This window comes from Arachis duranensis, chromosome 6, assembly GCF_000817695.3.
Source record: "Arachis duranensis cultivar V14167 chromosome 6, aradu.V14167.gnm2.J7QH, whole genome shotgun sequence".
Classification (NCBI taxonomy): domain Eukaryota; kingdom Viridiplantae; phylum Streptophyta; class Magnoliopsida; order Fabales; family Fabaceae; genus Arachis; species Arachis duranensis.
In genome coordinates, this window is record NC_029777.3 from 3,945,150 (window position 1) to 3,959,686 (window position 14,537).

Sequence of the window (14,537 nt, forward strand, 5' to 3'; positions counted from 1 at the left end):
GGTCCAGATCTATTGGTCAAGATTTCAAAACACAAAAGTAGTATCCAATATATGTGGATACCAAAGTATTGACTTTGATAAATCTAAAAGAATCAGGCTTTGAAATACTTCCTTGATTATTACTCTATCACATCTGTGTCTATGTCTACTACCATTTTTTCTTTCTTTTGGTTTTTCTTTCCTCCACGGCTCTGTATTTCTTTTTTTTTAGGTTTTTCACGGTATTTTTTAGCCCGGCAAGTCAAAGGCTAATTTGCTGCAGTACTGAATTCCATTTAAGGGTTTGTCGTTGGCCAATGAATTATTGCATGCACAAGGCAGGATTTAAATTTCCGACACTTATTTAAACGGACTAGTAAGCCAACCATTAGACCAATCTATCTTAATTACGTCACTATATTTTTGAATGGCATCATTCTGTTTCTTCGCTTTTTTCATCAGGAAGTGTTTTTCTCTCTTTTTTTTCCCTCTCTTGAAAGGGGAGTGTTAGGGTCAGGTTTTGTGATTTGTAGTTATCATTAGTGTTTTTAAATTTTAATGGTGTGAAATTATATCTAATGGTGTAAGATTACTCACTTTTCTTTGCTAGTTAAGTGCTGACCAAATTTTAATAAAAGTACTGGCCTAAACTTTCTCCTCTTGAAAATAAGAGTTTTTTCTAAGACGTCGTCTAAATAGAGTACTTTATTAAAAAATATAAATCTTATATTAATTAAATATATTGATAAAGTATTAAAAACAAAACCTTTCTATGTTTTTTTACCTAGTCCACTAAGACATTCTTTAGTTAGTTTCCTAAAAATGTTTCAAGGTGTGATATCTATTGCTATTGTATGGTGAAATATATAACGTTTATAAACTAATTAAATTGTTAAAAGTTTAAAAACACTTTAGAGACATAAGTTTTAGCTGTCAGAGCATATATATATATATATTTTAAATTGGCCACACAAGTGCAAGAAGCGCATCTGGTGTAGTGGTATCATAGTACCCTCCCACGGTACTGACCGGGGTTCGATTCCCCGGATGCGCATTCTCAAATATTTTTGAACAATATAATTACACAAAGTACTCAAATTATGAAAGGATTGAAAGCAGTGGTAACACCTTAATATCTTAGGTTCACCAACCACATAACACGTGGCATGAGTTCTACTTACAACCATTCACCAACTTTTCAAAACGCAATTGTGGTAGGTAGGTAGTAGGTTCATATTTTGAATAGAGGAGGAAACTTGGAACACAAACACAAAAATGGCAGAAGTTCCTAGAGTCAAGCTTGGACCCCAAGGTCTTGAGGTATCTATGTTGTTTCATTCATTCACTTTCAGTAGTAGTACTCTGAACCTGCTTCACATTTATGCTTACTTTTGATAATGATAGGTTTCTAAGATAGGATTCGGATGTATGGGGTTAACTGGTGTGTACAATGATCCTGTTCCTGACGAAGTTGGCATCTCAATCATCAAGTATGCATTCAGCAAAGGAATAACTTTTTTTGACACTGCTGATTTCTATGGTGCCCATGCCAATGAAGTTCTTGTCGGAAAGGTTCACATTTCAACTTTAATTCATTGTTTTTGTTAGTGGTTTTTTCATCCTGTGAATAAAACAATGAAAATGGCAGTAGTTATATGATAATTTGCCCTGTCTCTTCAGGCTCTTAAGGAGTTACCTCGTGATAAAGTTCAGATTGCCACCAAATTTGGTATTGTCAAAATGGATATGGCTTCTAACACTGTTGTAGTCAATGGTACCCCTGAATATGTTAGATCTTGTTGTGAGGGTAGCCTTCAGCGCCTTGGTGTTGATTACATTGATCTCTATTATCAGCACCGTGTCGACACCACGGTCCCCATTGAGGACACTGTAATTTCCATTGAACTCTACTTTTTTTTTCTTGATTTGGGATAGTTTAGTAGCTGTTTGTATTTCTGATTTTTCTGTTCCTGAATGAGATAGATGGGGGAGCTTAAGAAGCTGGTGGAAGAGGGCAAAGTAAAGCATATAGGGTTATCTGAAGCAAGTCCTGATACTATTAGGAGGGCGCATTCTGTTCATCCTATTACAGCCGTGCAATTGGAGTGGTCGCTTTGGACTCGCGAAATTGAACAAGATATTGTTCCACTTTGCAGGTAAAAATGCTAAGGATTTTTGCATGTTAAGTGTTATGCGCTTTTTGGGAGAATATGTTATTCTAATTCCTGGGCTAGTAGCTGATTCCATTGTCCTGCCTTACCTAATCATATGATATGCATAAACTAAGTTGAGTTGGTATGAAATCTAGAGTTTTGTTTTGATGATTTCTTTCTAGTGTTAAGTGCTTTTCCACATCCTCCATGAATCTTCATTGAATGTATGACTATGGTGATAACATTTGCAGGGAATTAGGAATTGCGATAGTTCCATATAGCCCGCTTGGCCGTGGATTTTTCGGTGGTAAGGGTGTCACAGAAAGTATACCAGCAAACAGTTTTCTGGTATGGAAAGTAGACACATTTGTTTTTTGATCATTTGATGATAATTGGCCTTGTTCCTTGCTCTCTGACTTTTTTTTTCGATTTTCATCAGGCATACCAGCCAAGGATTCGAGGGGAAAACTTAGACAAGAACAAGATCTTGTATTCTAAGTTGGAAAAACTGGCAGAAAGACATGGATGTAAGCCTTCACAACTTGCTCTTGCATGGATCCTTAATCAAGGGGACGACGTTGTACCTATCCCTGGTGAGTGATTTTCCATTTGCAAACATAATTTTGAATGTGTTAGCATCAATCTGTTATGAATAGTACTGATTCAAAAAATATTTATAGAAAGTACTTTCACTTTAAAACAGTTTTGGCCTGCAAAGAACATATTTATTGAACTTGTGATGTATTGTAGGAACAACTAAGACAACAAATCTTGACATTAACATCGGTTCGCTAGAAGTGAAGCTCAAGGAAGACGATTTGAAGGAGATTACAGATGCTGTACCAATATCCGAGGTGGCAGGCGATCGGACCACTGCAGCTTTCGTTAAATGCTCATGGAAGTTTGCTGATACTCCACCAAAACGGAGCTAGATAGATATGTACCGGTTAATGCACAATCTCAGAACTCCTATCTTCCATTTTTCTCAAATTTGATCACACCTCATGAAGACTAGTTCTTGTTACCTTGCAAAATTTTGTGTGTTTTATTAAGTGAGAAGACATAGACAGAGACATGGTTCAATTAATGTTTTCAATTATGCTGAGACATTGGACTACTCATTGGATTTAGTTCAGACTTCAGAGCTCTGATAAAATAAAATAACATCACAGCATTTTGGTTTGACTCCTCCTTGATCATCTTCTTCCAAATACTGATTATGATAAAAGAATGTAATATAAAGGAAATGATCCTTGTATATTATTGATTATTTCATCATACTAATAATGAATATAACTAAAGTATTTTTAAGGATCTTCTTTAAAGATTTTTAAATAAATGTTTCTAATAGATTAAGAGAAATATATCAAAATCTTCAATTTTTGTCTTTCTTTCAGAGTCAAGTATTGATTGATAACCTTGTGATAGACAAATATAATTGATAATTTTCTATTATACTTACAGGTTTCAATGAATTGGCAATTAAAGATTACAATTAAGCAATCCATAATTCAAGCAAATCGATTCATAAATAAGTGATACGCTCCAAGAATCATATCACATACAAAAGGAAAGCTGCTGCACTTGTTATCAAGTTAAAGAAGGAAAGAATTCCTCTTCAATGCCAACGGCTACAACCAATAAATGGTGCAACGGCTAGCATGATGAAAAAGGAAATTATTCCAACATTGAAGAAGAGATTTCAAGCTCTACAAAAGAAGATCTCATCCAAGGAAAAAGGCAACCAGTCGAGCATAATCTGATAATAAACATATTGCTTTTATTCCTTGTTATTTGAGTGAGTTCTTATTTAGTTATTTTTTTTGCCTATAATTAAGCTTAGTTTGAGAGATTCAGAAAGCAAAGAGAGTAGTGTATACAGAAGCCAATTTCTATTTTGTTTGAGTGATTGATTTTGAAAGTGTGCTAGGTTGGAGTACACTTGGTTCCCCTTAACTAAGTTGGGTTAGTACTTAGGAATTATTAAGCTTGGGATAACTTAGGTGAGTTACAAGAGTTTGAGTCTCTTGAAATTATTAATTGTAAATTTGTAATCCTTATTAGTTATAGTGAAATTCTACCATTATTGTGACTAAGACTAAACGTAGATCACATTCCACTTTGTGACTGAACCAGGATATATGGTGGTGTCACTCTTCTCCTTTCCTATCCTCTGCAACTTCTATTTGTTCTTTATTCTGTCACTGCAGACCGAGATAAAATCTAAAATAATCTTCTAAATTCAGTGTATTACACAATCTATTTATTAACCATTAAAAATGATTTCTTGATTCAAAGCCCCTTCTCAATTCACTTTGGAACCTTCACTTCAAAGCACGCATTAGCAAAATTGGATCATAAATTAGTTAAGTTATGCCTAAAGTCCATATAGAAATAGCCAAATACTATAGTCCTCATTATTAGTAAGAAAATGATTGATTGGAAGAATTCATGGTGGTCAACACATCATAGAGACCATGATGAGTGGAGTAGCTCAGACTGAGTCAAATGATATGATAAAACTAGTTGCCTTCAATGACCGCAACCCAATAGATGCTTTAGATTAATCAATTAAATCATAATTTCATTGTCTATGATTAACATTAAAAGCTACTTTAACTATTTTATATCAATTATATAACAAGAGATACTGAAGAAGAAGCAGGATAGTTGACATTTTGAAGAGAGACATAAAGATGGGACATGTTCCTAGAGTGAAGCTTGGAAGCCAAGGCCTTGAGGTATGTAAGTATATCTATGTATCTATGTTTGATTGATATAGTGACTGGTGACCTTATTAATTTAATTTGATTGATGAATGATCGATGATGATAGGTGTCTAAATTGGGATTTGGGTGTATGGAGCTAACCGGAGTATATAATGATCCTGTTCCTGAAGAGGTTGGCATCTCAATAATCAAGTATGCATTCAACAAAGGCATCACCTTCTTTGACACTTCTAATTCTTATGGACCCCATTACCAACGAACTTCTTGTCGGAAAGGTTTTCCTCTTTACCTACTTTTTTCTATATTGTTAGTGTTTTTATGATGTGTCTGCTACAAATCTAACATATTTTGGTACCAAACATGTCGTATACACCCATCTCCAAATGTATTTGATGTGTGATCCTATGTGAAAATAAAAAGCAAAGATGTGGCGACATATTATGTTAAGTAATTTAGTCAAATATATTAAATTATCTAATAATTCTAAACTACTGTCTTCATGTAAATGGCGGAGTGTATCTGGTTTTATTGATAAAAAAGTGTCTTTAAAACTTAAAGGTAAATTCTATCGCATTGCTATAAGACCGGCTATGCTTTATTGGTACGGAGGGGAGCACGAACATAAACTAAGTGTGACAGAGATGAAGATGTTGAGATAGATGAGTGGTCATACGCAATTGAATAAAATAAGGAACGAAGATATAAGGGAGAGAATTGAAGTAGCACCCATTATGGAAAAGATGGTAGAATCGCATCTCAGGTGGTTTGGACATGTAAGAAGAAGACCGACAGAACACTTAGTCAGGAGGAGGGTAGATGAGATGGAAGATGGATTAGGAGTAAAAGGTAGAGGAAGACATAAGAAGACCATCCATGAAGTGGTCAAACGAGATCTACACATTCTGTCTCTGTAGACATGATACATGACAGAACTCAATGACATCATTTGATTCATATATATAGCCGATCCCACCTAGTGGGACAAGGCTTTGTTGTTATTGTTGTATCGTCTTTATGTAAATAAAATGACACACACAAGTTTAATATAACATTTTATTTGACTATGTATGTATATGTATCAGGCGATTAAGGAGATACCTCGTGATGAAATTCAGATAGCCACCAAATTTGGAATTGTGAAAATGGAATCTAACAATGTCATAGTAAATGGTAGACCTGAATATGTTAGATCATGCTGTGAGGGTAGCCTTCAGAGACTTGGTGTAGATTACATTGATCTCTATTATCAGCACCGTATTGACACCACAGTACCCATTGAGGACACTGTAAGTGCCACTGATTAGACTAACAAACTTTTATGTATACATTTTTCAATTTATTTATGTTTTATTTCTTGATTTGTTTTGCATGCATGAGATGGGAGAGCTGAAGAAGCTGGTGGAAGAGGGAAAAATAAGGTACATTGGTTTATCAGAAGCAAGTGCTAACACAATTAGAAGGGCACATGCTGTTCATCCCATCACTGCTCTTCAATTGGAGTGGTCCCTTTGGACTCGCGAGATTGAACAAGATATCGTTCCACTTTGCAGGTAAATGAATGAAAAGCCAGTTGAATTCAAGTATGAATTACATCAGAATCTCTATTATACAGATAAAATAGTTACAATTATAGCAGAAAACAGTTAAAATAGTAAAATATGGCGAAGACTCAGATGCAGGTGTATTCATGTGAAGTTGATAGCTGAGAATCATTAGATGATCCGACAAGTTTGACTATATCGTCATCTAAAAATTTTCAACTATCAACTTCATGTGAAAACAACTGCATGTAAGTGCTCACAGTAAATATTTAATTGTTCTGAGACTTGTAGGGAGTTAGGAATTGGGATAGTACCATATAGTCCCCTTGGGCATGGATTCTTTGGTGGCAAGGGTGTCATAGAAAGCATACCTGCACACAGTTTTCTGGTACATATTAATGTATATTCTAAGTGTGTTATGTTTTGTTTGTGGTGAAATTTGGCCTTCTTCCTCATTCACTCACCAATATAGTCTCTATTTGAATTTCTCATCAGGCAATTCAGCCAAGGCTACAAGGAGAAAACTTTGACAAGAACAAGATGGTATATTCCAAGATAGAGAATTTGGCAGAGAAACATGGATGCAAAGCTTCACAGCTTGCTCTTGCATGGATTAATCATCAGGGCGATGACGTCGTGCCAATCCCTGGTGAGTGATTTCCCATTTTCTTATTTGTTCATCACCTATAAATATGTGGTATCTTGTACTATACAGCTATCACACAACACAAAGAACATCTTAATATCCAGTTTACTCTTGAGTTATAATCATGAATTCTATCATAAATAAATAAATTACTTGAATGAACTGAACTTTTTGTCATGTGTTATTGTTGCTGTAGGAACAACAAAGACAAAGAATCTTGACATCAATTTGGGTTCCCTTGAAGTGAAGCTCAGCAGAGATGATCTGAATGAGATTGCAGAACTAGTTTCTGAGGTAACAGGGGAACGAACCACTGATGCCCTTGTTAGATGCTCATGGAAGTTTGCTGATACCCCACCAAAGCAAACCTAGCTAGATATGTTTGCATGCATCTAAATAACATTAATTGTTATTGGTCCTTTAAGGATTTATAACAACTCTTGTTACCTATAACTATTGTGAATGTCATGTCATGAATGTATTGCTATTACATAAATAAAGTCAGTTTCAACCAGAATTTGAGGGATCAAAAGTTTTGCATCGGCTTGACATGTCGTCACTTATTGAGTTCATAAATTAATGAAACTATCTGAACACCAGAAAGATTACAATATGATCAAACCTGAATCAAAAGAATAATGGAAAAATCTCCACTCTTGCAATTTATACATAAACCAAAGAATAAATGACCATTTTTTACCATAAAAGATTTGAGCACCAACAATTCTAACTATAAAAGATGTAAAAAAACATTTGATCTTTCATGGTTAAAATTGTCTGCCCTTAAATATTTTATGGTTTCTAAACCAAATCTTTATTATATTATATATCAGAAAGCAAAGTAGTTGGATCCAACTGCAATATAGCTTCATCTTTGATTAATTCAGCAAGCTCTTCATGTGGCAGCATAACTGTCACAGTTCTTGCAAGCCCTTCTTCACAAGAAGGCATCACCATGATCAAACCTTTCCCAGCCACATTCCCTACATGGCATGAAACATGAACCGGCTTCTCATTATCACTAAACTTTGCTTCATATGGCAGAGCTTCCATGCAAACACAGGTTAATTCTTCCCCATACATGCAACGATTCGATGATCCTAACCGTTCTATGGCACACCGTATCTCTTCTTCTTCAATCCCTACCAAGTGCCTATTCACTGCACTAACTACACTTCCAAAATCTTCACCTTTAAGAGAAAGCATTGTGAAATGCAGAGCATTTCCAAAGTAACCAAAAGGGATTGGTTCTTTAAGAAGCTTCTTTCTCAAATCTATGCAAATGGATAAAGAGTGAGTTTGATCATTGTTTTTCAATGGCTTCAAGTGAGAGATTCTAGTCCAAAACAATGCACAAAGAAAATCAAATGGGGTGGCATTGGGGCAAATGTGATGGACATTGGAGAGGCACTGTTGCATTGTTGAACTGGAAAACTTGAAAGTGGCTTTGGCCATGTCTTTTGCTTGCTGCGGCGGTGGCAGCTTAGCATGGCCGTTTGAAAGTGGCGGCGGCGACGGCGGCGAAAAAGGGAGTGGAGTGAAGGAAGGAGGGTTGGTAATGGGTAAGTTTCGGTGAACTAGTGTCCATGATTTGATGAATGAAGCTAAGCAAGTTAGATCAGCAAGCATGTGACTACAACTTATTCCTATTGCAACACCTCCTTCTTTGAAATTGCTTACCTGCAACGTAATCATAATTAAGAACTTTGAATAATTCAATTCTACCTGTTAACTCTTTAATAAATGCCTTTTAAGATAGTACTTATTAGCAGACTCGTTAATTAATTGCTAAAAGAGTTTGGTCATCTCATCTGTCTGTCTCATAGAGATAACTACGTTTTTCATAACAATATATTGATTAGTCTTTCGTGAATTATTCTTAGCTTTCGTTTTCATCATAAACAAATTGCATAGCATTACGCCATTACGCTAACATAAGGGAACATATGTAATTAAACTGCTCTGGGTTTTTGTACCAATTTTTTTTTAATTAAGCCCTTTTAATAGTAATTGGTTTAATTATATAGGGACCTAATTAAAAAAAATTAGTACAGGGATTCAAATAAAAGAAAAAAATATAAAAACCTAATTAAAAATAAAATTTAGTGCAAAGACTCAATTAAAAGAAAAAAATTATAGAGACTTAATTAAAAATTTTGTAAAACTATATAAATCAACAGAGTAATTAAATCCTTTTTATAAAGACAAGTAATGAAATATGAGTCAGAAATATAAAATTGTATTTGACAGAAAAAATATAAATAAATATATTATATTCAAGATATTGAATTAATATATTTTGTGTTATTTTTACAAAAAAGACACAAAAATATTAAATAAAAATACAATTTATTTTTTATTTATTATTACTATCAAATTTTTATAATTATATTTTTTATTATTTTTTTAATTTTGTGTAAAAAAGGTAAATTAGACTTTTATTATTTGTTATATCTTATATTCAATTCACTGTTAAACAAATAACAAAAATATTAATTTTTATGTTTTTATCATTTATGTTCTGTTTTCAGTATTTTTCATATCTTATTTTATTTTATTCTCAAAATCAAATGCAATCTAATTGTACAAGTTAGCATGCATAGAAAAAATACATTTCCTTTTGTAACAATATATTTAAAAAAAAAAACCCTTAAGGACCACTAACTATAATTTATATTGGTCAACACCTTTAGCCACTAGTCTAACACTTTTAATCTAATAATCTGGTACTATAGTTTTAACTAATACTTTTAAATATTATTGATTCATTGCAAATCAAAAACAATAAATTATACTAATCCTATAATATTGTCCTCTAACAAAGTATGTGTCTTTTATCTGTATATATATTATGACTGTTAGATTATCGACATAGTTTACTTATTAACTTTCATTAGAATGTTCTCTCCACCTTTAAATATAACAAGTGTGTACAAATGATAATATCATTTCTATTTTGATAATATTATTTTTTTTATAAATTTGTATAAAATATCATGTAAAAAAATTATGCAAAGAATGACATCATCAAAATTAAGAGTGATATTATCTCTTAAATTAATTGTAAATTAAAAGATCATTCAATCAGATTCATACGTTTGATAAATTTTTACGTAATAAATTTAAAAATTTATTATTTTTATTAATACGTAATACACAATTGGTTATTTAGGTAAAACTTTCTTATAATGAGAGTGTTTAAAAATTAAATTCTAAAAAAAATTTATCTAGTTAATATAAGTGATAACAAAAATATTAAAAAATGGATGTTATATGTATTATTTTCTGTATATTTAATTATTTATACCTTCTATTTGTCTTAAAAAAAGTCAAAGGTTTGTTTTTTTATCTCATAAAAAATTATTTCTTATTGTCATGTATTTAAAGTTTTAAACTAACACTAAAGCACTAACTCCCTAATATTTTTGTAAAAGAAATATATGGTAAAAAAACAAAAGTGAAAACTCAAGTGTGTTTATATAAAATTGACAATTGATAACGAGTCTTACCTATCAACACAGCACACGAGTTTTAAACAAAAAAAAAAAGTAGTGTTAAGAGAGTTTGCTTTAAAACAAGTACCAAGTTACCAATGAGTTATAACTTATAACTCAAATGGCATAATCTTTTCATAGTTAATTAAGAGGTTACAAATTCGAATTTCCTTTTTTTAGATGTTCTCTTGGGAAGCAGTTGCAGAATTAAGCCAGTCACTGAGGGTGCCATCCACGCTGCCCTTAACCACCCTAACACCCGCATCGTTCCACCTAACTTGCCAATTACCATCATGCCCCTGCTCCAACAACAACCTACCCGTCATTGTGGGGTACATGGTAAGAACCGTAGACAATGATTCCCTCCACGAATCCAAGTCATATAACCCAAACAACTCATCCTGGTCCCTATAATAGAAAACCATATGCAGCGTGTGTTGAGCCATGGCACGGTCCAATGCAGAAAGCTCATGATGGGTCTTACCCGACCCGGTTGGTTCACTTGATACTGCTGTGAGCTTGGAGTGCAAGGTCACACTCAAGGATGGAGAATGAGAAGTAGTAATGCTCGCCATATATTAAGAAATTGAAACACATATGTTTACATGTATTAGTGTGTGTATTGATCACAATAAACGGATTGGTGTGTGTCTATATAGAGAAGTGGGAACACATACACATATTAAAGACTTATAATAAAAGAAAGAGTACAAGTTGGGTTTTGCGAGGACAGTTGAGATTATTAAAGAGATTCGGTGGAGGTTGGTAGTTCATATTTATTCAGGAACACCATGCTTCACTTTAATTAATGGTTTAGGATGTCATTCACATTTCACACGCTTCACTTTACTATATATTGATACATTAGTATTAGCTAATACTAAAAAAATAAGAAGAATGCTAAGAGGCCAACAACTTTTGGAATTTATAGTCATCAAATAGCTATCAATGAGGGTTTTAATGGTATGAGATTAATGTGAGATTTCATTCAATAGCTCACTCTTCTTTGATGGTTACATGCTGACCAAAATTTAATAAAATTACTGACCCCTAGACTTTTTTAAAAAATAATTATAATATAAGTAACCATATGTTAGCAGAAAGACAAAAAATAATAATAAAAAACGTTATCGGTTCATGTGTATCAAGGCAAACATAACCAAAAAAATCACGATGACACAACATAATGTTTGCACTTTGCACTATTCGTCTATCCACCAATCGATGCATGTTGGCAAATCATAGGTGTTCCTCCATCCCTATATCGTAAAATTTCAGTTATTGACATTTTGATTATTATCCCTATTCCTTGCACATGTAAATAAATGTCTGCCAACTTCTTGTACGAAATCATCTTTTCGGTCTTCAACAACCTCATACTTGATTTCATCAATGCTCCTTTAGATTTACGTATGTGTTAGGATAATTGCCAAAACAATGTTTTGAAATAGGATTCAATTGTCTCCAAATGAAATTATTAGTTAAAAATGGTTAGATATTTTATCATATTTGACTTAATTATTATTTAACTACTCTCAATTTTTAATTTTAGATCATATGAAAATAAATATAAGTAAATTTTTACCTTTAAATAAAATGGCATAATATAACTTATTTTGTAATATTTTTTTCCGATGTCCTTAAAACTATGCTATGTATTATGCAGTAGTGATCCTTATTTAGTATAAAGTAATATTAAGTAATTAATTTTTAAAATTATTTTATTTATCTTAAATTTTAAATTAATTAACTAAAATTATTTTTTATATTTTTTCTTAAATATAATATAACCACAGTACACCAGCCAGCTGTTATATATTATCGACAATAATTTATTGATTTTGGTTAAAACTTTAAATCAAGGTCGTCAATTCCAAAGGATACACATCTTATTGACGTTGAACCAACACATATCAAATTAATTCAGGCCAGATCAAGCTGTTTATTATTATTATTATTGTTGTTGTTGTTGAAAGAAGCATTCTATTAGCGGGCCAAATTTGCACCTCTCTACTTCACATTGCACATGGGGTGGGCCGGGTGGCCCTGGTTGATCCAACTAGTTGATTTAATAGACCAATCCCAAAGTAAGATTTCACAAATTTTTTATTTAATATACTAAATCAGAGAAATAAGTATTATTTTAATTTAGAACGTTAAGGGTTAGAATTAAAATTGTTTCTAATGTAATTTTTAATTAAGAATCATTTTTAACGGATCATCTTTTTTAATAAAATTTTAAATTTTATTCTTAAATTATTCTTACTTTAATAAAAAAATTATAAAATTTAAAAAGAAAAAGAAAATAACGCGTTGGGGGAGAGAAAGGAAAAAGGTACACGAAAAAGGGAGAGGAGAAAAAGGAAAAAAGGAAGGGGAAGGAAAAGGGGTGAGGGGAAACAGCGCCGGCGAAACTTGAAGCTGCCGTCGCCATGCCGAAAGAAAGAAGAAAAGAGAGAGGGGCTGCAACAGGGGAGAAGAGAAGAGGAAAAGGAGATGTGACGGCGCTGCTAGGGATCGCTGCCATCGTCGCATTCTCATCGGGAGACCACGCCGATGAGCCGTCACCGCCGATGAGCCGTCGCCGCCGATTTGCCCACGAGTTGTCATCGGGGAAGCGCCAGTGGTTCTGCTTTGACTTCTGCATCTGCTTCTTCTTTTTAATTTGATTTTTCTTCTGCTTCTTCTTCTGCTTCGGCTTCTGCATCTGCTTCTTCTTTTGCATCTACTTCTTCTTCGTGCTTTGGCTTCTACTCCTTACTTTGGCCTCTGCTTTTTATTTCTGCTTTAGCTTCTGCTTCTGCTTTTTCTGCTTTTGTGATTGCTTCTGCTTTTACTTTTATTTCTGATTTTGATTTTTTATTTTCTGATTTTATTCTTGTTATATGTTGATTTGGTTATTGAATTTGTGTTGATTTTAGGGGTGTGCATCGCCCGGCCCGGTCCCGAACACTTTAGGGACTAATTTGGTGTGATTTCACCGGGTCTAGGGTTGGGTAAGGGTCTCAAAAATAGACCCGATCATTATTTTGGGTCGGGTCTGGGCCATAGTTCGGGTCACCCGAACTCGACCCGGTGGTCCGGTCATCATACACAATTAATATTTTGTGTTATTAGTGATGGATGATGGTTATTCTTATGTGGAATTTAAATATTGTAAAATTTAATATTTTGTGTTATTAGTCATTATAAGACTATAAGTTAATGTTTTATATTTAAAATGCATAAAACTTTAGACTAATGCATAATATTGTGTTATTTGTATTGATTTAAATATTTGATGCTATTAGATAATATTAGTATTGATTATGGTTATGCTTTAATTATAGAGAAGAGTTGGTTCTTGTTATATTTTTCTAAGTGAATTTTACCATGTCAAATAATGGTTGGAGTCTTGAAAATTTGGATATTTTCACATACTAGCTTGCAAGAAGGTATGAAGGTAATGTAATATTAACGGCCCAGTTTTTACCTAGTATAATTGTGGTCCGAAAGTGTATAGATTTCATCGGGTCTATGGTCGGGTTCGCGTCTAACAAATATGCCCATTATATATTTCGGATCGGGCCTGGGTCACAACAAATCCAGTTTCATCCGACCCATGTACACCCCTAGTTGATTTCATTGATGTTTTTATTCTTGATGGTGGAGATGCTGGTACTGATGGTGGTGGAGGTAAAAGTGCTGGTAGTGTTGGAAAGTATTTTTGTCCGAAAAAAGTTAAAAGGACGATTTTAATACGAAAAAAAACGTTAAGAATAATTCTAAATCAAAAATTACATTAGGAACAGTTTCGATTCTGGCCCTTAATATTAAAGACCAAAACAATACTTATCCCATAATTAAACAATCCTTCAAACCATATATATATATATAATATACATGTAGAAGGTAAAGTCATTTTAGTACTTAGATGGCTTAGATCATAACAAAATAAGAAACTTAAAATAAGATAAAAAAAATTCGAAATACAAAAATTAATATTTAATATTTTA

The 14,537-nt window shown here is 33.1% G+C and overlaps 2 protein-coding genes, 1 non-coding gene and 1 pseudogene across 3 annotated transcripts; 3 read left to right on the top strand and 1 right to left on the bottom strand.

Annotated features, from left to right (window-relative positions):
• The first annotated feature begins 962 nt into the window (after positions 1 to 962).
• TRNAG-CCC (transfer RNA glycine (anticodon CCC)) lies at positions 963 to 1,033 on the top strand. Its single transcript has one exon. It is a non-coding gene; the product is annotated as a tRNA-Gly (tRNA).
• A 126-nt stretch (positions 1,034 to 1,159) lies between these two features.
• On the top strand, positions 1,160 to 3,443 carry LOC107492049 (probable aldo-keto reductase 1). Its single transcript, XM_016113016.3, has 7 exons — positions 1,160 to 1,299; positions 1,384 to 1,551; positions 1,660 to 1,869; positions 1,963 to 2,135; positions 2,384 to 2,480; positions 2,572 to 2,725; positions 2,883 to 3,443. The coding sequence occupies exons 1-7, from the start codon at positions 1,255 to 1,257 to the stop codon at positions 3,062 to 3,064; spliced, it is 1,029 nt and encodes a 342-aa protein (XP_015968502.1). The 5' UTR covers positions 1,160 to 1,254; the 3' UTR covers positions 3,065 to 3,443.
• A 1,344-nt stretch (positions 3,444 to 4,787) lies between these two features.
• On the top strand, positions 4,788 to 7,580 carry LOC107492050 (probable aldo-keto reductase 1; annotated as a pseudogene).
• Positions 7,517 to 8,731, bottom strand: LOC107492051 (rosmarinate synthase; the record flags this gene model as incomplete). The annotated part of the gene is given in 1 exon segment (XM_016113017.3): positions 7,517 to 8,731. A coding segment is annotated over 1 exon segment (861 nt), but the record flags the coding sequence as incomplete, so codon positions are not given.
• Positions 8,732 to 14,537: the final 5,806 nt, after the last annotated feature.